Source organism: Aotus nancymaae, unplaced genomic scaffold (genome assembly GCF_030222135.1).
Source record: "Aotus nancymaae isolate 86718 unplaced genomic scaffold, 86718_ANA_hifiasm-v0.15.2.pri h1tg000008l, whole genome shotgun sequence".
NCBI lineage: Eukaryota > Metazoa > Chordata > Mammalia > Primates > Aotidae > Aotus > Aotus nancymaae.
The window spans coordinates 60,806,655-60,824,544 of record NW_026988419.1 but is presented as its reverse complement, the minus strand read 5'-3'; the positions used below and the strand labels follow the sequence as shown (position 1 = coordinate 60,824,544).

At 39.4% G+C, this 17,890-nt stretch overlaps 2 protein-coding genes across 6 annotated transcripts in view; one reads left to right on the top strand and one right to left on the bottom strand.

Annotated features, from left to right (window-relative positions):
• SLC25A12 (solute carrier family 25 member 12) overlaps window positions 1-17,890 on the top strand; it is a 220,230-nt gene that overhangs the window by 18,978 nt on the left and 183,362 nt on the right. The gene's annotated exons all lie outside the window — the stretch shown is intronic.
• The window catches only part of HAT1 (histone acetyltransferase 1), a 69,910-nt gene that overhangs the window by 1,292 nt on the left and 50,728 nt on the right, over window positions 1-17,890 (bottom strand). For 4 of the 5 annotated variants that reach the window (XM_064373388.1, XM_064373389.1, XM_064373390.1 and 1 more), the window contains 2 exons: window positions 6,931-7,082; window positions 3,975-4,091 (listed from right to left, as the gene is read on the bottom strand). In XM_064373388.1, the coding sequence (XP_064229458.1) occupies window positions 3,975-4,091; window positions 6,931-7,082 (269 nt within the window). The remainder of the gene's footprint in view (window positions 1-3,974; window positions 4,092-6,930; window positions 7,083-17,890) is intronic. The other variant, XM_064373392.1, reaches the window with a different exon arrangement.

The following is a 17,890-nucleotide window of genomic DNA, read 5'->3' as shown; positions in this document are numbered from 1 at the left end:
CACATTATCATACTAAACCCTCCCTGTTTTACTTAGGACACCACTATGCTGAGTTTGTAACAGGTAGCTGGTAAGAACTTTTATGCAGGACACTGTCAAAACAATACTATGTCAGAGATGTTTAGGATGGGACTGGACGACTGGGCAGCTACTGCAGTAGTTCAAACCAGAGTTGATGAAAGCCTAGATCAAGTCAGCAGCAGCAGAGACAGACAGGACAGGGCAGATTTAGGGGAGAAAATACTGGGTGATATGAGGAAGGAAGAATGAAGAGTAACTCCAAGATTCCTGGTTGGGTGGGATTATTGCAAATATGAAGCTTTCATGTTTTGGATATACTGTTCTAGATTATCGTATCAATTCTTCTATTAGAGAATAAAGATTAGACTTTATATAGAAATCAGAAATCACATATATTAACTCATATAATCCTAACAACTCTACATGAGATAGGGATTAGATGGAGGGAAAAAAAGAGGGCTAGAAGAGCTAAATAATGTGCCCTAAGTAGCCCTTGAAAGCAGTGCCTCTCAAATGTGAATGTGCATGGAGAGCACCTGGAGTCTGAGATTCTGCATTTCTGATCAGGTGATGTTAATGTTGCCAATCTACTGACCACACTTTGAATATTAGTGGTAGAGAGAGAACTGGTAAAAATTCAGATTTATTGCTCCTAAGGCCTGGAAAGACAGTACATTCTTTACATTCCTTATTTTTCAATCCTGTATGCTGTAAAATTTGTTATTTCTGCCAAAGGCATGACTGCCCTAAATACATGCATCTAATTTAAGGAAACAGTTCAGGAACTAAAGGGCAATGCATTAGGAAATTATTGTAGTGTGAGATATGAGAGGAATATAAGTTATTTTTCTAAATTGCTGCCCAATCATAACATTTGTAATTTGTTTATGGCTTTAGTGCAAGACTGGTGATACCCATTTGGCTGTTAAGAACCTGAAGGGTTTAATAACCAGTTCTGGCCTTTTATATTTTTTATTATTTTTTTTGAGAGGGAGTCTCACTCTGTTGTTACTCAGGCTGGAGTACAGTGGCATGATCTCAGCACACTGCAACCTCTGCCTCCTGGGTTCAAGCGATTCTCCTGCCTCAGCCTCCTAAGTAGCTGGAATTAAAGGTGTGCATCACCATGCCCAGCTAATTTTTGTGTTTCTAGTAGAGACCAGGTTTCACCATGTTGCCCAGGCTGGTCTCGAACTCCTGGGCTCAAGCAATCCACCCACCTCGACCTCCCAAAATGTTGGGATTACAGGTATGAGCCACCATGCCCAGCCCAGTTTTGGCCTTTTAGACAGGTGAACTGGCTGGACAGATAAAGGTACTTAATATAAAAAAGAATTATTCTTTAATTCCCATTATTTGGCATGAACTGTGTGACTACTATTTGTACTCATAATTTCTATCATCTTTCATTTGTTATATTTTATATAAAATGTCACATTAATATCTAAAACATATAATTCAATAAATTATTTTACTTTAGTAAAAGTCTTAATACTCTTAAATGTTGCCATCTATTTATATTGTTCTGTGCCCAAATTTTATCATTAAGATATTTTCTAGCTAACAAATATTACTTAAAGATCAAAACCTTTGGAAAGTACCATTTCTACCCATTTTCTGATGTTTCTGAATGGGTAACATCAAATAATAAAACGCTACTTTGGATAATTTTTGAGGAGACCATTATAATTTATTACAACCTGTTCTATGCAGATGATCTGTAAAATAGAAAATCCATTAAACTGCAATGAAATGACACTATGAGGAACTACTGATACATCTATGTATGAATTCAAGATAAAATGATTTAGTTATAGGCAAATAATTACTTTTATATTCAGAATGTGATAATACTGAACAGAATTACAAAGACAAATTAGGAAATATAATTGCACTGGAAAGTAAAAAGATGCTATGAAGAAAAAAGAGTTGGGATTCAGCAAGTAGTGTGAGCCAATAAACCATCGGCATTCAAGACTGGTTCTACAAAGCAGAATCCATGGCAAACAAAACTTAAATTTTCTTTAAATTTACAAAGGAAAGCCAAAACTACATGTACTTGATGTAGTTATTTAATTTACTTTCATCAAATTTTAACGAAGATTCAACTTGGTCGTTTCTGTCCCAGCTATTGTGCTGTATATAACCTTATAGGTATAGTATATATAAATGTAGGAACATTTCAACATTGAGCAATTATACTCAGTAATTACTTGTTAATAAATTAAGTATTCTGCCAATCAGCTCACTACTCAGCTGCAACTAGTTAGCAAATTTTCTTTTCTTTTTTTTTTTTTTTTGAGTTGGAGTCTGCTGTTGCGTAAAATGAAGTGCAGTGGTGCAATCTTGGCTGACTGCAACCTCCGCCTCCCAGGTTCAAGCAATTCTCCTGCCTCAGCCTCCCGAGTTAGCTGGGATTATAGGCACCTGCCACCACACCCAACTAATTTATATATATATATATATATTTTTTTGAGACGGAGTTTCGCTCTTGTTACCCAGGCTGGAGTGCAATGGCGCGATCTCGGCTCACTGCAACCTCCGCCTCCTGGGTTCAGGCAATTCTCCTGCCTCAGCCTCCTGAGTAGCTGGGATTACAGGCACGCGCCACCATGCCCAGCTAATTTTTTGTATTTTTTTAGGAGACGGGGTTTCACCATGTTGACCAGGATGGTCTCGATCTCTTGACCTCGTGATCCACCCGCCTGGGCCTCCCAAAATGTTGAGATTACAGGCGTGAGCCACCACACCCGGCCTAGATAGCAAATTTTCATTCACACAAGGTGGAATGAATGATATCCATCCTGACAATGTCCAAATGGTAAGGCCAACTTAATTTAGGTGGGAAAATATGGAAGATGACTAAGAAGTGGGAAAAAAGGGCAAGAAAAATGTTTAAAAATATAATAGTACTAACATGATTTCAGCTATGGTAAAGTATAGAGATTTTATTAATAAATAGCAACAAAGGCTATTATTTATGAAGAAAGCAAAGAAAAAGAGAATATATATGTAACTTTGCTTTTATATGGGATGAGAGAAAAAAGAATATGTATAACAACTGAGAAGATAAGAAACTTGGGAAAAACGAAAATTTATTAGGGAAGAGCCTAGGCATTCAGATTTTTAAAATATGCATACAAATCAAAGAAAAGCTAACCATGGTAGATTATCCTTGGGATAAGTTTGATTGAGACACAGTTTCACTCTGTCACCCAAGCTGGAGTGCAGTGGCATAATCTCAGCTCACTGCAACCTCCACGTCTCGGGTTCAAGCGATTCTCATGTCTCAGCCTCCCAAATAGCTGGGATTACAGGCACACCCTACGATGCCCAGCTATTTTTGTATTTTTAGTAGAGATGAAGTTTCACCATATTGGTCAGGTTGGTCTCGAACTCCTGACTTCAAGTGATCCACCCACCTGGGCCCCCCAAAGTGCTAGGATTGCAGGCGTGAGCCACCACTCGGAAAAGTTTTTAAATGAGTGAAACATATGTATAACTTATATTGGAAAATTATGAGTGATAATTTTTTTTTTTGAGATGGAGTTTTGCTATTGTCTGCTCACTGCAACTTCTGCTTCCTGGGTTTAAGCAATTGTCCTGCCTCAGCCTCCTGAGTAGCTGGGATTACAGGTACTTGCCACCACACCCGGCTCATTTTTTTATTTTTAGTGGAGTCGGGGTTTCACCATGTTGGCCAGGCTGGTCTTGAACTCCTGACCTCAGGTGATCCACCTGCCTCAGCCTCCCAAAGTGCTGGGATTACAGGTGTGGACCACTACGCCCGGCCATGAGTGATTATTTTTATAAATAACTGGAAGAATATTTCTACTTTTGTAAAAGTTAATTTTATAAAATGACTTGGACTCTCCCATACACTGGCATTTGGTAGCTTTTCTTCTGTTTTAAACAGTGAAAAGAATAATGTTGAAGATTCTTGAAAGTCCTACCTTATATGGGCTAATTAGTCTTCTTTTAATATCCAATCTATAGTTTCTGTATTGTTCAACATCACTCATGTCAGTTACCAGTAGTCGAAGAATTTCATAAACCCTTCTAGCATGTCGCTAATAAATGAAACAAAAGAAAAATGTGAACATTTTCAAAGTAAAAATAATGACACTTTCCCAAAAGAACACAGGATATATTTAATATCTGCCATGTGCAAGGAATTGTGCTAGATACCAAAGGAAAGGCAATAAAAGTCGTTGCCTTCAAGCAGTCTAGTGGGTAATACAAATGATTATGGTATGGATAATTTAATGTGGCACAAGCATAGTTCAATTCAGTCTCAACCTCCTAGGCTCAAGCTATCCTCCCACCTCAGCCTCCTGAGCAGCTGGGACCATGAGCATACACCACCATACTCAGCTAATTTTTTTTTGTTTTGTAGAGACAGGGTCTCACTTTGTTCCCTAGGCTGGTCTTCAACTCCCAGCTTCAAGCAATCCTCCTGCCTCAGCCTCCCAAAGTGTAAGAATTACTGGCATGAGCCACTGCCCAAGCCTCGGTGACAGATTTTAAATGGGAGAGTAAGCAACATGCACAAATTGGAGTTTTAAGTAAGTCACTCTTTCAGCTTCATAGAAATGGTAGCAAAAAGAAGGGCAGAGAGACCAATCAAGAAGCTGAGCTATTACATCAGATAAAAAATGATGAGGGCATGAACTGGAACAGCAAAAGGAAGACAACTAAGGGGACAAGGACACTAGAAACATATAAGAAGAAAAACTGACTTAGAGGAGGATGTGAAAATGTGAGTTTTCACAGCCTAGGAGAGATTTGGGAGGCAGCAGCAAATAGAAAATCTGAAGAAAATTTTAGTCTAAGGGGAAGGATTTAAACAATGTCAGTATATAGGTAACAGTTAAAACCATAAGGTTGGTTAAGGTCACCTGGGGAAAGCATATACAGTGATAAAAGGAGGTTGGTCAGAAATCTGGTAGTACAGTGACAGTTAAAAAGCAGACAGGGCGGCCAGGTGCGGTGGCTCACGCCTGTAATCCCAGCACTTTGGGAGGCTGAGGCAGGAGGATCATGAGGTCAGGAGATCGAGACCATGCTGGCCAACACGGTGAAGCCCCGTCTCTACTAAAAATACAAAAAAATCAGCTGGGCGTGGTAGCACATGCCTATAGTCCCAGCTACTCGGGAGGCTGAGGCAGGAGAATTGCCTGAACCTAGGAGGTGGAGACTGCAATGAGCCGAGATTGTACCACTGCACTAGAGGCAGTGTGAGAGTGACAGTGTGAGACTCCATCTCAAAAAAAAAAAAAAAAAAAAAAAAAAAAACCATCATTAAAAAAATACATCTTCATATGTATTTCTTTTAAAAGCTGAGCTATTAAACAAATTTCTAATACAGACTTAATACATTCTAGAGATATTAATTACTTCTAAAATATATATGTTACCTTAGAGCTAAGAAACAACTACCATGTTTTAATGCAGGAGAAAAATGAAATATAGTTCAAATTGAGTTGTCTGAATGTGACCAGCAACTTTTTGATTATAGTTTTGAAACTCAGGAGGAGAAATCTGGATTGGAGATTTAGATGAAATCTCCCAGGTAGAATAACTAGAATAAAAAGAAATGAGGAAAAAGGAATTCTGGGGAAGTTACATTTAGAAGCATATAAAAGAGGAGAAGTCAAAGTATTTCAAGAAAGACAATCAGAGTGGTAGGTAAAAAGCCAGGAACTATGGTAGTTTAGAAGCCAAGGGAGGAAGGGTGGTCAATAGTATTAAATGCTGGTCATTACTGAAATACCCTTCATCCCACATACTTTATTTTTTTTTGAGACAGAGTCTTGTTCTGTTGCCCGGGCTGGAGTGCAGTGGTGCGATCTAGGCTCACTGCAACCTCTCCCTTCCAGGTTCAAGCAATTCTCCTGCCTCAGCCTCCCGAGTAGCTGGGACTACAGGCAAGTGCCCCCATGCCTAGCTAATTTTTTGTATTTTTAGTAGAGATGGGGTTTCACTGTGTTAGCCAGGATGGTCTTGATCTTCTGACCTTGTGATCCGCCCATGCCCGGCCCATCTCACATACTTTCATTCTTTCTTTTTTTAGGCGGGTGGGGGATGGAGTTTTACTCTGTTACCCAGGCTGGAGTGCAGTGGCAGTCTCGGCTTACTGTCACCTCCGCCTCCTAGGTTCAAGCAATTCTCCTGCCTCAGCCTCCAGAGTAGCTGGGACTACAGGCATATGCCACCATGCCCGGCTAATTTTTGTATTTTTAGTGGAGACAGGGTTTCACCATATTGGCCAGGCTGGTCTTGAACTCCTGACCTTGTGATCCGCCCGCCTCGACCTCCCGAAGTGCTGGTATTACAGGTGTTAGCCACTGCGCCCAGCCTCCCACATACTTTCATAATTCAAATCCTATACATTCGTCAAGGTTTACATGAAATGCCACCCTTTCTATGAAATAACCACTGATTTTCTTGCTTACATAAATGTAATAAACTCCCTTCTCTGAACTTCCATATTATTTTTTCTGCACCTATCTTAAGACATTTGCCACTTTAAAATTTAAATAAATACACAGAAGTATATTAGATGACATACGTGTTTTACTTCAACCCCTCTTCCCATCAATAATGTCCCCAGTGGTACAAGTACTTTAAAGACCAAAGATAAGATCCTATTATCCATCTTTCTTCTGCTTACTATGTTTAATATGGCAATAACACCTATTATCTTCCCATTTTATTAATGAAGAAACTGAGGCACAAAGAGGTAAATTAAATTGCCATGAATCACACAGCAAGTCGTCGAGCTAGATCTGAATCCAGGCAATTTGGCTTCAGAGCCTGTACTGTTACCATTTCTGCTTCCCACACGTGTATTCTTTTTTAAATTTGTTTGTAATTTAAATCTGTTTTCCTCCTACAAAATATTAATACCTTATTTATTTTGAACTTCTGTTGTGCCTCTATCACCATATCTTCACTGAATCCTTGCATTAACTTTTCCCGGGAAAAACAGGGCAAATCTTGACAAAGCTTCACAAGCACAAAATCTCGTAATTTCACATAGCTTTTGGATGGATCTTCCGCTAAATAAATAAAGCAGAACAACATTAACATTTCCCTTACACTCAATATAATTTCTTTATCACTTGCAACGTCAACATATATGCTAGGCTAGGAAGGCAAATATTCTTAAAAAAAATTACACATACAAAAGTTCCAACATGAAAGAATTATTCCTTATAAATAAAACTATTATCTTTGTCAAAATAATAAATCCAATCCTTTTGCAAAGACATTTGTATTAATATTTGTGAATCAAGAGCTACCCATTTCGAATTTGAACTTTTTTTTTCTTTGAGACAGAGTCTCACTCTGTCACTCAAGCTGAAGTGCAGTGGCATGATCATGGCCCACCACATTCTCAACCTACCAGGCTGAGGTGATCCTTCTATTTCACCCTCCTTAGTAGCTAGGACTACAGGCTCCCGCCACCACACCCAGCTAATTTTTGTATTTTTTGTAGAGACGGGGTTTCACCATGTTGCCCAGGCTGGTCTCGAACTCTTGGGCTCAAGCAATCCACCCGTCTCAGCTTCCCAAAATGCTAGGATTATAAGCATAAGCCACTGTGCTCGGCCTCAAATTTAAACTTTTTAACTGGCATGATTATCACATGCATCTTAGTTTTGATTCGAATTGAAGTATAAATGAGAGATTCAAATTTGGATGAACAGGCCAGGCACAGTGGCACACACCTGTAATCCCAGCACTTTGGGATGCTGAAGCAGGCAGATCACTTGAAGCCAGTGGTTAAGAGATCAGGCTGGCTAAGATGACAAAATCCCATCTCTATTAAAAATTCAAAAATTATGCCAGGCACGGCGGCTCACGCCTGTAATCTCAGCACTTTGGGAGGCCAAGGCGGGCAGATCACCTGAGGTCAGGAGTTCGAGACCAGCCTGGTGAAACCCTGACCCTACTAAAAATACAAAAATTAGCCAAGCATGGTGGTGCATGCCTGTAATCTCAGCTACTCAGGAGGCTGAGGCAGAAGAATTGCTCAAACCCAGGAGGCGGAGGTTTCAGTGAGTTGACATTGCACCATGTACTCCAGCCTGGGCAACAGAGCACTCCGTCTCCAAAACAAAAAACAAAAAAAATTAGCCAGGTTTGGTGGTGTATACTTGTAATCCCAGCTACCTAGGAGGCTGAAGCATGAAAATCACTTGAGCCTTGGAGGCGAAGTTTGTAGTGAGTGAGCCAAGATTGTACTACTGCACTCCAGCCTGGGTGACAAAGACTCTGTCTCAAAAAGAATAATAATAATAAAACAAATAAATCATACAGAAAGGCAAAGGACCCAGAATAGCCAAAACAGTATTGAAAAAGAACAAGCTGGGTGCGGTGGCTCATGCCTGTAATCCCAGCACTTTGGGAGGTAGAGGCAGGCAGATCATGAGGTCAGGAGTTTGAGACCAGCCTGGCCAACATGGTGAAACCCTGTCTCTACTAAAAATATAAAAATTAGCTGGGCGTGGTGGCAGGCACCTGTAATTTCTGAGCTACTTGGGAGGCTGAGGCAGATGAATTGCTTGAACCCGGGAGGCAGACGTTGCAGTAAGCTGAGATTGTGCCACTGCACTCCAGCCTGGGCAACAGAGCAACACACTGTCTCAAAAAAAAAAAAAAAAAGGAAGAAAAAGAACAAAACTTGGAGGATCCACATTTTCTGATTTCAAAACTTATTTCAAACCTACAATAATCAAGACCATGTGGCGCTAGCATAAGGACAGACATATACATAAATGGAAGTGAACTGACAGTCCAGAAATACAACCATAGATTTATAGTCAATTAATCTTGGAAAGGGATGCAAGACAATTCAATGGGGGAAAGAAGAGTCTTTTTTAACAAATGGTGATGGGATAACTGGATCTCTAGCATCAAAAGAATAAAGTTGGATCTCCTTTCCTCACACCATATATAAAAATTAACAAAAACTGATCATAGTCCCATATTTAAGAGGTAAAACTATAAAACTCTTAGAAGAAAACACAGGAGTAAATTTTCATGACCTTTGGTTAGACAATGGTGATAATGAGATCAAAGCATAAGCAACAAAAGAAAAAATAAACTAGGTGATATTAAAATTTTAAATTCTTGTATTTCAAATGATACCAATAAGAAAATGAAAAAAATAACATACAGAATGGGAAACTATTTGCAAATCATGTATCTAATAAAGGACTTGTATCTAGACTATAAAAACTCTTAAACTTTGGTAAGAAAAAGACAACCCAACTAAAACACGGGCAGAGGATCTAAATTGACATTTATCAAGAAGATATATACAACTGGATAATAAGCACATGGAAATATACACAACCTCCCTAGTCACAGGAAATGTGAATCAAAACCACAATGATATACCACTTCATACCTACAAGGATGGCTAGAATTAAAAACACAGTAACAAGTATTGATGAGGATATGGAGAAATTGAAACCCTGATACACTGGTAATGGAAATGTAAAATGGGGTAGCCATTTTGGAAAACAGTCTGGTGATTCCTCAAAAAGTTAAACATAGTTACCATATTTCCCATAATTTCCAGTCTTAGGTATATACCCAAGAGATACAAAAACACGGGTCCACATAAAAATTTGTATATGACTGTTCATAGTAGCATTAGTCATTTAAAAGAGCCAAAAAGGGGAAACAATCTAAAACGTTTAACTGACCAATGAATAAATAAAATGATATAACCACACAATGGTGTATTATTTGGCAATAAGAAGAAATGAAGTACTGGTATATGCTTTAAGAATGCATCTTGAAAACATTATGCTATGTGAAAGAAACTAGTCATAGACTGTATGATTCCAATGTCAGAATAGGCAAATTATAGAGACAGAAAGTAGATTAGTGGTTGCCTTAGGCAACCTTAGGATAGGAGTCGAGGGAAGGAAAGGAGTGCTAATGGGGACTTCTTTTGGGGGTTCTTTTTTGGGGAAAAGAATATTCCAAAATTAGATTATTCACTAGAGCCTGGTGGTTCACGCCTGTAATCCCAGCACTTTGGAAGGTGAAGGTGGACAGATTTCTTGAGGCTAGGAGTTCGAGGCCAGCCTGCCCAACATGGCAAAACACCGTGCCTACTAGAAATACAAAAATTAGCTGGGTATGGTGGCACATGCCTGTAATCCCAGCTATTCAGGAGGCTGAGGCATGAGAGTCACTTGAACCCAGGAAGCAGAGGTTGCAGTGAGCCACACTGCTGCACTCCAGCCTGGGTGACAGAGCGAGACTATTTCAAACAAAAAGATTATGGTGATGGTTGTGCAATAAATATCATCTTAAAACTGTCTACTTTAAGTGAATGAACTGTATGGTGTGTTAACTGTATACCAATAAAGCAATTTTTTTTTTAAAAAAAATCCTGAGACAGGGTAATGTCTTATGTCCAAGAAACACACTGATTCATTCAACCTGTATGTAGTAAATACCTTTTTTATGCATCTATGCAACAGTTAATTATTAACATCATATGCATGTAGTTATTAAGTGCTATTTGACTATGACTTTAAAATAAGTAAGAACTGAAATCAAGTCCCTGCATCAGTTTGGGATGAAATTATGATCTACTAAGAATGGAGACTGTTATGTAATTTGTCACCCTATTTCATTCTTCAGTCTTTCCCACTTTTAGCTGCATCATCCAGTTAAACAAGCCACCCAGGAACCTGCAGGACATTTACTTCTGCTACCTGCTTCCACCAGTACTTTCGTCAACTAATAACCTTTTTTTAACTCATTCTTCTTACCTATTCTCCCCTGCTTTATAAAATATAAACTGAACTCTGACACCACCCCATATTAAAATTCTTCAAGCGTATAAGAGAGGAGAGGAACAGAAAAAAATGTTTGAAGAAATAATGGTAAAAAACTTCCCAAATTTTATGAAAAACACTAGTCAACACATCTAGGAAGCTCAAACTTCTAACTAGGAAAAACATAAAGAATTGCACACCCAAACATATCATAATCAAACTGTCAAAGGTGAGAGAAACAGAAAATCTTTAAAGCAGCAAGAGAAAAATGACTGATTAGAAACCAAGAAGGTCAGAAGTCAGTGGGATGACACATATTCAAAGTACCAACAGGAGAAAAAAACCTATCAACCAAGAATTCTGTATCTAGCAAAACTATCCTTCAAAATAAAGGTGAAATAAAGATGATATTCTCAGAAAACCAAAGACTGAGGAAGTCTGCTGTTAGCAGTCCTGCCCAAAAGAAATATTAAAGAACTCCTTCAGGCTAAAAGAACATGGTACCACTGAAGTCCACATGAAGAAATTAAGAATACTCATAAAGATATATAAAAACGTTAATAAGTATTTGTCTCTTTTCTTCTCTCAACTAATTTAAAAGACAATTACATAGGCCGGGTGCATGGTGCCTCACGCTTTACCAGCACTTTGGGAGGCCGAGACAGGCAGATCACTTGAGGCCAGGAGTTTGAGACCAGCCTGGCCAACATGGTGAAACCCCATCTCTACTAAAAATACAAAAAAATAGGCTGGCGTGGTAGCAGGCACCTGTAATCCCAGCTAATCAGGATGCTGAGGCAGGAGAATTGTTTGAACCAGGGAGGTGGAGGTTGCAGTAAGCTGAGATTTCACCACTGCACTCTAGCCTGGGCAACAAGAGCAAAATTCCATCTCAAACAAACAAACAAAAAAGACAATTACATAAAACAATAATTATAAAACCAGTGTAATATATAAATATGTGGTCAGGGACAGTGGCTCATGCCTGTAATCCCAGCATTTTGGGAGGCAAAAGCAGGCAGATTGCTTGAGCTCAGGAGTTTGAGACCAGCCTGGGTAAAATGGCAAAAGTCTGTCTCTACAAAAAGTACAAAAATTTAGCCAGGCTTGGTGGCATGTGCCTGAAGTCCCAGCTACTTCGGAGACTAATGCAGGAGAAATGCTTGAAACGGGGAGGCAGAGGTTGGAGTGAGCCCAGATTACACCACTGCACTCCAGGCTGGGCAACAGGAGTAAAATCCTGCCTAAAAAAAAAAAGACATAATCCTACTGAGTAGCTAGGACTACAGGTGTGTACCAACACACCCTCCTAATTCTTTTTTTTTTCCTTTCTTTCTTTCTTTTTATTTTAAAGAGATGAGGTCTTGCTATGTTGCCTAGACTGGTCCAAAACTCCTGGCCTCAAGTGAGCCTCCCTCCTCAGCCTCCCAAAGTACTGAGATTACAGGCATTAGTCACTAAGCCTAGCCTAAGAAAATAAAAAAAATAAGAAAACCAACAAAGGAACTGAAATGGTTCACTAGAAAATATTATTTAACCCAAAACAAGGCAGTAGAAAAGAAACAGAATAACAAAAAGGGTTGGGTACGGTGGCTCACACCTGTAATCTCAGCACTTGGAGAGGCCAAGGCAGGAGGATTACCTGAAAGTGTGGTATCATACAACTGTAGTCCCAGCTACTCAGAAGGTTGAGATGGGAGGACAGCTGAGCCCAGGAATTTGAGGCTGCAGTAAGCCGTGATCATGACACTGGACTTCAGACTCTGACAGAGTAAGACCCTGCCCCCGCTCCCCACAAAAAGAAATGAGACATACAGAAAACAAACAGCAAAATGGCAGGCCTAATTCCAAGCACAGTAATAATTACATTAAATGTATGTATATTAAGATATTCCAATCAAAAGGCAAAGATTGTCAGACTGAATTTTAAAAGATCTGACTATATGCTGTCCACAAGGGAAACATTTTAGATTGAAAATGCATCGGTTCCAAGTTTAATGATAAAAAAAGATGGCCAAGCGTTATGGCTCACGTCTGTAATCTCAGCACTTTGGGAGGTCAAGGAGGGTGTATCACCTGAAGTCAGGAGTTTGAGACCAGCCTGACCAACATGGTGAAACCCTGGCTCTACTAAAAATATGAAAATGAGCTGGGTGTGGTGGTGGGCGCCTGTAATCCCAGCTACTTGAGAGGCTGAGGCAGGAGAATCAGTTGAACCTGGGAGGTGGAGGTTGCAGTGAGCCTAGACTGTGCCACTGCACTCCAGCCTGGGTGACAGAGTGAGACTTCATATGAAAAAAAAAATAACATATATACACACATACACACACATATACACATACCATGCAAACAATATGCAAGCTAGAGTGGCTACATTAATATCAGGCAAAAGAGAGTTTAAGGCCAGATGCAGTGGCTCATGCCTATAATTCCAACATTTTGGGAGGCCGAGGCAGGTAGATCACTTCAGCTCAGGAATTTAAGACCAGCCTGGGCAACATGGCAAAACCCTGTCTCTTTTTTTTTTTTTTTTTAAAGAGTTTAAGACAAAAAATGGCACATTTTATAATGACAAAAGAAGTTCATTCATCAGGAAGATATTACAATTATAAACATATGCACAACTAACAATAGAGCCCCAAAATACATAAAGAAAAAACTGACAGAATTAAAGGGAAAAATAGACAATTCAACAGAAATAGTTTGAAAGTTGAATACTGCACTCTCAATAATGGATAGAACAATTAGAAAACTGGCAAAGATATAGAAGGCTTGAACGGCACTATCAACCAACTTGGCCCAACTGATATTTATAGAACATTCTACCCAATGACAGCAAAATACATGTTCTTTATGAGTATACAAGGAATATTCATCCATGAAGTTAAGCCAGAGATCAATAAACTATGATGGCCCATGGGCCAATCTTGCCTGTGGCCTGTTTTTGTATGGCATGTGAACTAAGAATGGTTTCTAAAGGGTTAAGACGACAACAACAAAGAGTATGCAACAGAGACTGTGTGTAGCTTGCAAAGCACAAAATACTATATATATCCTTAAAAAAAAGTTTCCTGATCCCTAAGCCTGAACATAAAACAAAACTCAATAAATGAAAACGGGCTGGGCATGGTGGCTCATACCTGTGATGCTTGCACTTTGGGAGGCCAAGACAGGAGGACTGCTTGAGCCCAGGAGTTCCAGACCAGCCTGGGCAACATGGCAAAACCCCATCTCTTCAAAAAATTTAAAAATTATCTGGGGTGATGGTCCAACGACTTGGGAGGCTGAGGCAGGAGGATCACTTGAGGCCAGGAGGTTGAGGCTACAGTGAGCCATGACTGTGGCACTGCACTCTACTGTGAGTGACAGAGCAAGACCCTGTCTCAAAAGAAAGAGATAGGAAAGTAGGTAGGTAGGTAGGCAGGTAGATAGATAAATAGAGAGACAAACAGAATAAATGAAAAAGGTTCACTGGAAGGTAATGTAAAAATTAAATATAAAATAATCATATAAATAAATGAAAAAGGACCAAAGTCATAAAAAATATATTTCTTTAACAACAGTGGAATTAAATTCAAACTTTACAGAAGGAAACATGGGAATCTACATTATTTGGAAACTGAACAACAGGCTTTTAAAAACCCATGGATCAAAAAAGAAATTACAAGGAAAATTAAAAAGTATTTTGAACTGAATGAAAATGAAAGCACGTGGCTAAATCAATGCTTATATTTACATGTAAATGTATATTATGTGCAAATATTTAGCTACTTAAATGTCTATATTAGAGAAGAAAGGCCAGGCATGGTGGCTCACACCTGTAATCTCTGCGCTTTAGGAGGGGGAGGTGGGCAGATCATTTGAGGCCAGGAGTTCATGACCAGCCTAGCCAACAAGGCAAAACCCTGTCTCTACCAAAAATACAAAAATGAGCTGGGTGCAGTGGCACATGCCTGTAGTCCCAGCTGCTCAGGAGGCTGAGGCATGAGAATCATTTGAGCCTGAGAGGAGGAGGTTGCACCACTACACTCCTGGGCGACAGAGCTAGACTCTGTCTAAAAAAAAAAAAGAAAAGAAAAGAAGAAAGACATCAAATCAATAACCTAAGATTCAATCTTAACTAGAAAAGGAAGGGCAAATTAAACCCAAAGCAATAAGAAGCAACAATAATAATAAGAGTAGAAATCAATGAAAAAGAAAACAAAAATAGACAAGTTCACATAAACACAAAGTTGGTTCTTTGAAGTGATCAATAAACTGACAAACCTTTAGTTAGAATGATAGAAGAAAAAAAGAGAAAAAACAAAATTTACCACAATCAGGCATGGAAGAAGGGGTATTCCTACCAACTTTACAGAAATTAGAAGAATTATAAGGGTATAATATGCCATGAACTTATGCCAACAAATTAGACAACTTAGATGAAATAGCTTCTAGAAAGACACAAATTACCAAAATGACTCAAAAAGTAAATGACTATGTAAACTGACTATAACAAAGACATTTAATTACTAAAAATCTTCCCACAAAGACAAGTCTACAACCAGATGGCTTTACTGGTAAATTCCATGAAACATCTGAAGAAGAAATGATGACAATTCTTCACAAAGTATTCTAGAAAACAGAGGAAACAGGCCAGGCGTGGTGGCTCATGCCTGTAATCCCAGCACTTTGGGAGGCGAAGGTGGGCGGATTGCCTGAGGTCAGGGGTTCGAGACCAGCCTGGCCAACATGGTGAAACCCCGCCTCTACTAAAAATACAAAAATTAGCTGGGGGTGGTGGTGCAGGTCTGCAGTCCCAGCTACTCGGGAGGCTGAGGAAGGAGAATTACTTGAACCTGGGAAGCGGAGGTCGCAGTGAGCCAAGATCACATTATTGCACTCCAGGCTGGGCTACAGAGCGAGACTCTACCTCCATTAAAAAAAAGAAAGAAAGAAAATAGAGGAAACACTTTCCACCTCATTCTATGAGGCCAGAGTTACCCTGACACTAAGGAGCTAAGACAAAAACTACAAATCAATATCCTTCATGAATGTAAATACAAATGTCCTCAACAAATATTAGCAAACAAAATATGGCAATATATAAAATAAATTACATACCAGAACTAAATGGGATTTATATTAGAAATGCAAAGTTGGTTTAACATCCAAAAAAATCAACTGATGTAACACAGCATACTAACAAAACAAATGAGAAAAACTCAACAAATGCAGAACAAAGTACTGGACAAAATCCAACATCAATTCATGATAAAAACGCTGAACAATCTAGAAATAGAAGAGAACTGCCTCAATTTCATAATGAAAACATATGAAAGCTACAGCTAATATCACCCACAATGGTGAAAGACCAAATGCTTTCCCTCTAAAACTGGGAGCAAGGCATGTCTGCTTTCACAATTTCTAGTCACCATTATATTGGAGTTCTCAGCTAACCAATCAGGTAAGAAAAAGAAAGAAAATGCATCTTACTGCAAGGGAAGAAGTAAAAATGTCTTTATTTACAGACAATGTGATTCTGTATGTGGAAAATCCTAACCAAAAAACTACAACAACTAATAAACAAGTTCAGCAAGGGTGCAAGATAGAACATCAATATATAAAAACCAACTGTATTTCTACATACTAAAAAACAATAAATGATCCAAAAACGAAATTAAGAAAAAATCTCATTCCCAACAGCATCAAAAAGAATATTTACAAACAAAGTTAACAAAAGTAATGCAAAACTTGTATATTAAAAATGACACTGTTGAGAAAAGTTTTACAAGATCCAACTAAATGGAGATATTTCTTTCTTTCTTTCTTTTTTTTTTTTTTTTTTTTTTTTTTTGAGATGGAGTTTCGCTCTTGTTACCCAGGCTGGAGTGCAATGGCGCGATCTCAGCTCACCGCAACCTCCGCCTCCTGGGTTCAGGCAATTCTCCGGCCTCAGCCTCCTGAGTAGCTGGGATTACAGGCACGCGCCACCATGCCCAGCTAATTTTTTTGTATTAGTAGAGACGGGGTTTCACCATGTTGACCAGGATGGTCTCGATCTCTTGACCTCGTGATCCACCCTCCTCGGCCTCCCAAAGTGCTGGGATTACAGGCGTGAGCCACCGCGCCCGGCTTCTTTCTTTCTTTTTGAGACAGGGTCTCACTCACCCAGGCTGCAATGCAGTGTATGATCTTAGCTCACTGCAGCCTTGACCTCCTGGGCTCAAGTGATCTTCCCACCTCAGCCTCCCGAGTAGCTGGGCCCACAGGTACTTGCCACCATGCCTGGCTAATTTTTGTATATTTTGTAGAGATGGGGTTTCCCCACATTGCCTAAGCTGGTCTTGAACTCCTGGGCTCAAGTGATCCATCTGATGCAGCCTCCCAAAGTTCTGGGATTACACGTGCAAGCCACCATGTCTAGCTGAAGACATTTCATATTAATGGATTCGAGCAGTGGTCTCCAACCTTCTTGGTACCAGAAGTGCCAAAAATCTCTAGCACCAGGGACTGATTTTGTAGAAGATAATTTTTCCCTGGGGGTGAGGGGAACAGAAAAGGGATGGTTTCTGGATGAAACTGTTTTACCTCTGATCAGTCATCAGGCATTAGTTAGATCTGACCTATATGTTCACATGCACAGTTTACAATAGGGTTTGTGCTCCTATGAGAATCTAATGCCACCACTGATCTGACAGGATGTAGAGCTCAGGCAGTAATGCTCATTCACCCACCAATCACCTCCTGCTGTGTGGCCCGGTCCTAACAGATCCTTGACCAGTACCAGTCCGTGGCCCAGGGTTTTGAGACCCCTGGATTAGAGGATTCTAAATTGGTAAAATGGGAATTTTATTCAAATTAATTACAGATTCAGTACAATCCCTATCAAGACTCAAGAGACTTTTTTTTTTTTTTTTTGGCAGAAATTGGTGAGCTTATCCTAAAATTTTTATGGAAATTCAAGAGACTTTGTATAACCAAAATAATTTTGAAAAAGAACAAAGTTGGAGGACTTTCCAGACTCGTATATGGTTGAGATGCTGCTTTGCCAGAGCTTCTGTGCCTAAAGGAAGGAGAAA